The following is an 8,526-nucleotide window of genomic DNA, read 5'->3' as shown; positions in this document are numbered from 1 at the left end:
CCCAACAGCGGAAGCCGACCTCCGTTTCCCGCCGGGCCGTCCAGCTCATCTCCACCTGGTCTCCGATCATCCGCAGGCGCGAGGCGAACAGCTTAGCCACGGAGCACGCGGAGGGTCGGCGCGCGCGCGCGCTGCAGCTGAGATCACCTGGCCACAGCAGAGGCTGGTCTGTCGGCAGCCAGCACATCTTCTCGGACTGAACAGCAGCTCGGTTCTTCTGTCTCTGAAGCGTCTTTTAAGGGCACGCGACCCTCCTCCTCCCCCCTCGTCAAACCTGTGCGTTCCCAGACTCCCCCACCTCCCTCTACTGTATTATTCATTACAGTGTCACGTGGTTTAAAGGGTTTACATCATCTTTTCCAGACGGGAGATGAAATGGTTAAATCTCCAATCCCTCCAGTTTGGTTTCATCTGATGAGTCTTTTGTCCGAGAGGAAAGGACAACGCGTCCTCCCGCAGAGGACCTCTGAAGAGGCTGATCTTTAGTTGAAACCACTTCTTACACTAGTTACACTTATTTTATGTTCTACGTCTGACTTTTCAACGTATAAATAACGAAGTTATCACAGGAATAAAACGCTTAAAATGAAATAGCGGAATTAAAAGACGGCGGAACTAATGTAGCGGACATTATTCCGCCTCGGACTGTTTTTAGAGTAGGACTGGGTTGTTTTTATGTCGGTGCCGAAAGTACTTTATCGCTACTGCCCTGAAACACTAAACTCTCTACTATAAACGTATTTTCTTTGTTCATAACATTACGACCTGGTGTTCAGTCAACAATGACATGGAGGAGAACGAGCTTGCTGCGTTCAGGGAGCGTTGGAAACAAGAGTTGAGCGGTAAAAATGAAGATAATCGACACGTTTGTGCTGCTTCTTCCTCCCGAGGCGTTTCTAACCAGTTAAGGAAGACAGGTGATGGGCAAAGGGATGAGACAGACACGAAGGATCAGCCCGAGTATGTGTCCATCGCACGCAGTCTGCTGGACGGGAGGACCAGTCCTCTGCTGGACAGGATTCAGGAGGAGAGAACCAGGAGGAAGAGGCTGTACCATCACATCACCGACGCCTGCAGCGCATCCCTGCAGCTGCAGAAACAGCCTGAGAGGAAGCAGAAAAAGGAAGAGGAGCTGGTGGATCAGCTGATCCACGATCTGGTAGGATGGTGTTGACGGTGTAGTCTAACAGAAATAGCCAACCTGTAATGTTCACTCGTTCATTCTCTCACAGAATGAAGTCAATGACATCCCCTTCTTTGACATCGAGTTGCCGTACGAGTTAGCCCTGAAGATATTCCAGTACCTCAACCGTGTTGAACTCGGCCGCTGTGCTCAGGTGAGCTCAGGTGAAGGGACCAGGCACAGAAACGTGTTTAAAAAGTAGTTTGAACTTATATCACCTTTATTTGTGCACAGAAAGGAGACATCTTATCAGGCAAATCCAAACCCCACTGTTACACACACACACACACACACACACACACACACACACACACACACACACACACACACACACACACACACACACACACACACACACACACACACACACACACACACAGTAGGGATGGACTCGCTGTCATTCCACTGATGATGGTGGAGGTCTGCATCCATGAATATGTCTTGATGGACTTAGCTGTAAATAGTTACCACGCTAGGCAGGATGCAGCTTTCTCATTTCACAGATTTCAAGCAGAACATTATTTTCACTTCCTGATAAAGAGAGCAAAGCCCCTTAGGTGTGTTCTTGCTGTGTCGTGTCTCTAAGTCCATGCTGTAGTTCTTTTTTAAAACACAGAGCTGTTTCGTTTACCTGTTTTCCCGCTACGCTACAGCATGGATTTAAAGCAAAGCCCGTTTAATTCCTCATGACTCACCTCTGATGTTCTGCATCACATCAGAATAAGCAGATATTGTATTCTATCCCTGGAAACGGGCTTCAAATTACATTTAAGGTGCAAGGCGTTCAAAATGGGCCGTTTACGGGAACTTTTGTTTCTACCTAGCACAGCTCATGGGTTCATTAACACCCCCCCCCCCCCAAAAATGACATAATTATCCTTTAAAGCTTCCAGTCATCCTGAAAGCCTGAGTCATTATATCAGAACATTTGCTTTTATTCTGTTCTATTTAGAGCTGTTTTTATTATTCAGTCAAGCTCTATGAAGTCATTTTGTTGTTTTTAGTCTGTTTTTATCCCAAAATAAACATTTGACTGTTTTTCTTTTTAATTTTTAGAACTATTTAGATTATTGAAACGGAAAGTATGGAAAGAAAACACAAATACTCTTTTTATTTTATGTTTCTGTGTCCTACCAGTCCCCGATAGCTACGAATAATAGAAATCCACACAAAACAAAAGCACTGTTCTAACGAGTACATTTTAAAATTGGATCTTTATGATGGACTTCACTCCTTAGGGCAGCACGTGGCTTAGTGTTCTGTTTGGCAGCCAGCCGGGCCCGTTAAGCTTAATGTATGCTGACTCAAGCCAGAGTCTGGTTGTCCAATCTCCTCCCAGGTGAGCAGGGCATGGCGGGTCCTTGCTGAGGACGGCGTTCTGTGGTTCAGGATGTGCCAGAGGGAGGGGTACCATCAGGATGCCAGCGTGTCTGACTCCCCCTGCTGGAAGAGCACCCTGCGAGACTACAGACACTCGGCCAGAACGGTTCGCTCCAACTGGAAGGTGGGCTTGAGTTGTCCTTAAGTGGAATTGTGCTCAAATCTCAAACGCCTGAGGGTTTAATTATAAGTCCGTAGCTGTCTTTGTTTGCCTAGAATCGGGTGGGATCCGTCAGGCAGCTGCAGTTCGAGCTGGGGAAGGTGCTGTGTGACGTCAGCTCGTGCGACGGCTTCGTCTTGGCTGGGTGAGTTTCAAGGACGGGCAGATTACGTCTGACGTCTTCTGTGTGTTAATGTTGGAAGCAACACTTATCCTGAGATCATCTCCATGGATTTTACTGTCACTGTAAATAATTATAGTTTGATTGCTTTTGTGATTTATGGCAAAGCAGCTAATTAAAAACACGAGGCGTTACGCGTTTGGAACAGAGCAAATAAAGAGACAGAAAACTCTATGTATGCCATGATTGACGGAGACATTTTTAATTAGGTTTTTGGGGTTTTTCACTGATGAAAAGGTGGTTTGAACCTCACCAGTAACAGCACACAGACCTGAACATCCATATGATCTTAAAGAAAATGTGATTTATCAGCCCAAACCCCATCTTTCATTGATCCAGCGTCCAGTTTTCATTCCCGTGTGCCAGCTGCAGCGGCTTTTGGCTGCAGAGACTCGTTTTCCAGTCATTTGAGCTCAACCTTCAGGACTGATGAGGTCTTAAAAACGTCAGAATCTCATTGCAAATGTCTTTTTATGAACCTTTTCACCAACAGCACTTTATTTACACAGATCTCTGTGGTTATTCAGAAGTTAAAGAGTAAGTCACCCCCTACCAGATTCTTACTCCACTTCCTGTTTGAAAAATGCAACAAATGCTGTTGCCTAGCAGACCAAGAGGGCGGAGCCGCTAACAAATACACACACACATACACACACAGGCTCACAACAACATTGTGACATCATATGGTACCAGCTAACGTTCTAGGGTACCTCTTAGTCAATAGCGAAGGCAGATTTAAATTCAAATGCAGTGCAGAGTTTTTACCTGACAACGGCACAACACTGACAGTTTTAGGCAGAAAATTAAAATTTTAACTAAAATGCACTAAAGTACAAAACTACTGACGACACGTGTCTGCAGCACGATTAGACACGCATTTATATAGTTTATCAGGAAAATAAAGTTGCTTTGGGGGTGACTTGCTCTTTAAATTATCATCAGCAGCAGAAGGCAGCATCTCCGGGCATCCAGGGGTCAAGTTCAGCAGGAGTTTATTAGTTTTCTGCTTAAACTACAGTTCAGGGCAAGGAAAAAAAAATTATTCTATTTGCATTTTTTATTTATGTTGAACAAAATTGATGTGCAATTTACAAAAAAAGAAAAATAAACCCAAGAAAATTAAAAACAGTCACAGGTGTGTGTCTATAATGAATTAGTTTAGGATTTCCAGTATTTAGCAGCTTTGCAGCAGCTTTTGTTGGTGGTAAAGTTTATGAAATACCTTTTTTAATGACCTGCAGGGAAACCCAGTAGTTTTAACACAGCAGCGATCCATTTTGGTCCCCGCTGCGTCCGGACTAGCCGCTACCTCATCAGTCCTGTCAGATGTAAACTGTTTCTCCTGCATAAATCTCTCCAGGGTTAGAATATAACCAGCTATAGCATTTATTCAAAAACACTTCAGATTGTCTAGAATGTCCCTTTAACTGAACCAAAAGCAGCCGCTAACTAACCGGGACGAGACAGTGATAGATAGTCGGAGACCTCAAAGACTCAATAGGCCGCCCTTAAGGAGCGCAGCAGGGTCTCCCGGGACAGACGTGACTAGATTCCCATTAGTCCTGCTGGATCCCAGTGGAGAGGAGTGTATGTTTGTATGGTTTTAAATGAGCAGACACACCGTACCAAAACATTCCAGACATTAGATAAGGCGTCTTACACAACAATGAACTAAACACGCTTAAACAGCTTCATGCATTTAACAAATTTACAACGTCAATACTTTCCCCATTATTGGTCTTTATGGTTTAATTCAGTTATTGGAAAGTACTTGAGTTTGTTTATCTGGAAAAGAATCAATGGCAGTTAGGAGTTAGTCAAGGGTGATTGGATTGGGTCGTAGGAAGGAAGGCGGTGGAACGTGATCTGGCACCTAGAAGACAGCAGGAGGAGCACTCTCTTTAACAGAACACTCGTCACACACACACACAGGAAGAAGGCCGGATCTGCTCAGCCTCGCACGGCGGCGGCTGCTTTAGTCTGAGAGCAAAGTTTTCTCTACGCAAAAGTTTCTGATGCGCTTCTTGGATGAGATTCAGCGTTGTCTTCCTGTTGCTAGCTGGCATCGTGGTTCTGATCCAATTAATCCTAAAGTGTGCACTTCTGTTCTTTACTTCCTGCCAAGCTCTGCAGACACACACACACACACACACACGCACGCACGCACGCACACACACACACACACACACACACACACACGCACACACACACACACGCACACACACGCACGCACGCACACACACAGGCAGATGCGTGCATGCATGCTTCGTGTCAAACATGCTGTTGGTGTGTGACACGTGGCGGCTCCAAGGCGGATTCCTGCTCACACATGATCGTATCTGTGGAGGTGGCGGGTCGTCCCCCGCGGTGAGAGCTAATCAGCTGGGGTGAGGAAATAAGGGGGAGTTTTAGAACAGTGGTCTTTTCAGTGAGAGGGATGCTCACGTTAGTAGAGAAAAACAAGCTTTGTTTTTGGTTGATGTTAGATTTGGTTTTTAAACAAACCCTGAAAGGTTTGATAGGAGTTCCTGAAAAAGCTGTTGGAGTATGAAGCTTTTTCAGTAAGTTCATTTCAAAAGTCCAGCCCCCTTTCTCCTGACTTACCCCCAAAGCTGCGTCTCTATGAGAAAGTGAACTATTTGTTCCAGAGGGTCCCGTTTTACATTTTTGATGTTATGGCACCTTTTCTGCCTTAATTCCCAACGCGATGCGCCATCGTAGCCGTAGAATCAGATCAGAATCCAGTTATTAAGAATGGGTCATTCACAATGAATGGATTTATTGGTTGCCATAATTCTTTTTTTAATTTGTTCATTTCAGACACAACAAAATACATATATAAAACAAAGTGCACAAAAACAAGCAACAAAAATGACCTGAAAAGGAGCGGGACGAAGAAAACTTATTAAATCCCACCCCTATACTCACTCATCAACTAAAACAATAAGCTTCCCGCAGATATAACTGTATACGCTCATCGTAGCAAACCAAACCACAATAATATTCAAGCAGCAATATCGATGGCAAAAACTGCTCTAGAAAACATCCGTTACACCACCTGTGAGAGACATTTTAGGATTTTCCATAATCTTGGAACAGATGCTCTTTCCCAGGACTACTTTTAAAGTCTGATCTTTAGGATCAATTTGTGGTATTTAATCATATGTAACTTAAAAACAACATATTTCTGCCTCAGAAGCAAACGTTTTTCAAAAGAGGCACAAAAAAAATAAATCCAGGTAAACATTTAAACTCTAACCCCGGCTTTCCACCGGAGCCGTCAGCAGCCGTCAGCAGCACGAGTCGGCCGCGTCTCAGGAGCAGCATCTCTGCTGAAACCTCTGAAACGGGTCAAGTTCGACATTTTTGGGGAAGGAAAGACAGGAAATCGGACGCGGAAACGGAGCAAAGCTCCCGAGATTTTCAGAATAAAGAACGTACTGCCTTCCGGTTGCTTTACTTTAAAAAAAAGTTACTAACTGTGCGTCCCCGTGAGAAGTTATCACCTAGCTAGCGGTCTCCTTTGTTTTTCAGGTCCGTATTGGCGATTATAAAACGGACAGAACATAAAACACAAACCATGTTGTAGTTTTCTCCTGCTTGTTGTTGTGTTTACTGACGAAGTCACTCGTGTGACTTCGTGCTCAGTCGGTGACAGCTGCTCCCCTGCTGCTTCGCGTCTCGTGGGAAGGGCCAAGCAGCAGCTTACGCCAGCAAGACGTGCTGCTGCAGTAACGTGCTGCTGACGGCTCCCGTGGAAAGAAGGGGTAACGCACCAAAGTTTTAGGGAAGCACCTGTCATGTGGAGCGACGCGTTTGCCATTTTCCCGCCACGATGCTCAAAAGATCAAGTGACGATGTTAGAAAACAAATAAGTCAGAGAAACGTTTGAGAGGTTCAACTATTTACATTTGTTTTTAAAACATTTCTGCTGTTGTTTGTCTCTAAGGTACACATCGGGCGACGTGAGGCTTTGGGATACGCTTCACTGGGACTCGGCGGCATCCTACCTGAAGACCAACAGTCTGTCGGCTAATACAAACCCCAGACCACACGCTAGTCACGTCCAGGTGAACAGCACGGTGGCTGCTGCTGCTTACGAAGATGGTGAGACGGGATCTGGAATGATTATCACATCACTAGGGGTCAGAGTAGACTGCTGACGGGAGTGACGGCAGAGGTGGATCAGTAAACGTGTCATGTTTGGGTCTAGGCTGTGTAGACCTGTGGAGCACAGAGACAGGAGGAGAGCCCATCCATCATTACCAGGTCCCAGGAAGGATCCAGGCTTTGGCTCTGAGTCCAGACACTCCCGCCCTGGTGTCGGCTACGGGATCAGACGTCCGGCTCGACTGCGCTACTGACTGTGGCTACTGGAGGACCGCCTGCCAGGTCCATCTATCCAAAACTGTGAGTGAGACTTTCTGTGGCTTCATTTGTCGAAAACACTTAGATGATGGATTGTTTTACTAGATATTATCCACTTCCTGTTTCCCAATTTTCTCAATAAACTAACTGCAAAACCGTGTTCAATAACATCAGTTAAAATCCACCAAATGAGTCCAGCCCTTTGATCAACGACAAATATCGATGACTAGCTTGAATTCTACCTTTAAGTCTTTTGCACTGCAGGTGGAGAGCCTGGTTCTGGTCCCAGACAGGCCCAAGCAGTCACCGCTGATGGTTTTAGCAGCAGGAGAAGACGTCCACCTGTTGAACCCCCGAGAGGAGCAGCCACAGACGCTCCACTCCGTCTACGGTCACCCTGTCACCTGTCTGGATGCCTCCAACCTGCTCGCTGCCTTTGGGGTGAAGCGTGCAGGCTGGGCCATGCATGACGGCGGCAACAAGGTCAGATTATTGATTTTAATAAATGTTAACGTGCTGGTTTTAAATGTGTAAAAAACGGTTAATTTGACAAAAACAGATCAATAATTGTTGTGAAAGTTGAGCTGAGCCACCAGCTTGCTGCAGATGTAATTCCTGGTTAGGAATGGGCTTTTATTTTCATGCTCTCAGGCTCTCAGTTTGCAGGATCCTGCCACAGAGGTGGTTAGATTATTAGGTGCATTTGGATGCTGCACGGCTTTAGATGATTTATGTACTGATACTGGAACACTCACATATCTGCACAGATGAGAACAAAAACGTGTACAATCATATTAAACAAGATGTTTTAAACTATATTTATATTTCTGCTGAACTTTAATCATAAAACATTATTTCTACTATCAGCTGAGGCTAGACCGGTTTCATTGTTCATGTTATCAACACGCAGAGCTCCATTATTCCTATTACCTTACAGTTTTGTTGTTTGTATGTTGATGAAAGTTATGGAGCCGTGTCAAGGTTGTGTGTGTGTGTGTGTGTGTGTGTGTGTGTGTGTGTGTGTGTGTGTGTGTGTGTGTGTGTGTGTGTGTGTGTGTGTGTGTGTGTGTGTGTGTGTGTGTGTGTGTGTGTGTGTGTGTGTGTGTGTGTGTTAATATGACTGTTGGCAGCAATCCGGACCAACCTGCAACCCGTTCTTCTGGATTGTAGTTTTAAAAGCACGCTAGCTACCTCGGTCCCGCTAATGGAAACGCTGGTTTCCGTTGGCGGGACCGAGGTCACACGTGTTCCCAG

The 8,526-nt window shown here is 45.4% G+C and overlaps 1 protein-coding gene across 1 annotated transcript in view; it reads left to right on the top strand.

The window, feature by feature from the left end:
• The first annotated feature begins 650 nt into the window (after positions 1–650).
• fbxw8 (F-box and WD repeat domain containing 8) overlaps positions 651–8,526 on the top strand; it is a 41,439-nt gene continuing 33,563 nt past the window's right edge. The window contains exons 1-7 of the mRNA XM_054730257.2: positions 651–1,159; positions 1,233–1,337; positions 2,523–2,687; positions 2,780–2,868; positions 6,854–7,011; positions 7,118–7,314; positions 7,537–7,755. Coding sequence (XP_054586232.2) covers positions 788–1,159; positions 1,233–1,337; positions 2,523–2,687; positions 2,780–2,868; positions 6,854–7,011; positions 7,118–7,314; positions 7,537–7,755 — 1,305 coding nt within the window. The 5' untranslated portion in view covers positions 651–787. The remainder of the gene's footprint in view (positions 1,160–1,232; positions 1,338–2,522; positions 2,688–2,779; positions 2,869–6,853; positions 7,012–7,117; positions 7,315–7,536; positions 7,756–8,526) is intronic.

Source organism: Nothobranchius furzeri, chromosome 10 (genome assembly GCF_043380555.1).
Source record: "Nothobranchius furzeri strain GRZ-AD chromosome 10, NfurGRZ-RIMD1, whole genome shotgun sequence".
Classification (NCBI taxonomy): domain Eukaryota; kingdom Metazoa; phylum Chordata; class Actinopteri; order Cyprinodontiformes; family Nothobranchiidae; genus Nothobranchius; species Nothobranchius furzeri.
The sequence above is the reverse complement of the archived record's forward strand: the minus strand, read 5'-3'. Positions and strand labels throughout refer to the sequence as shown.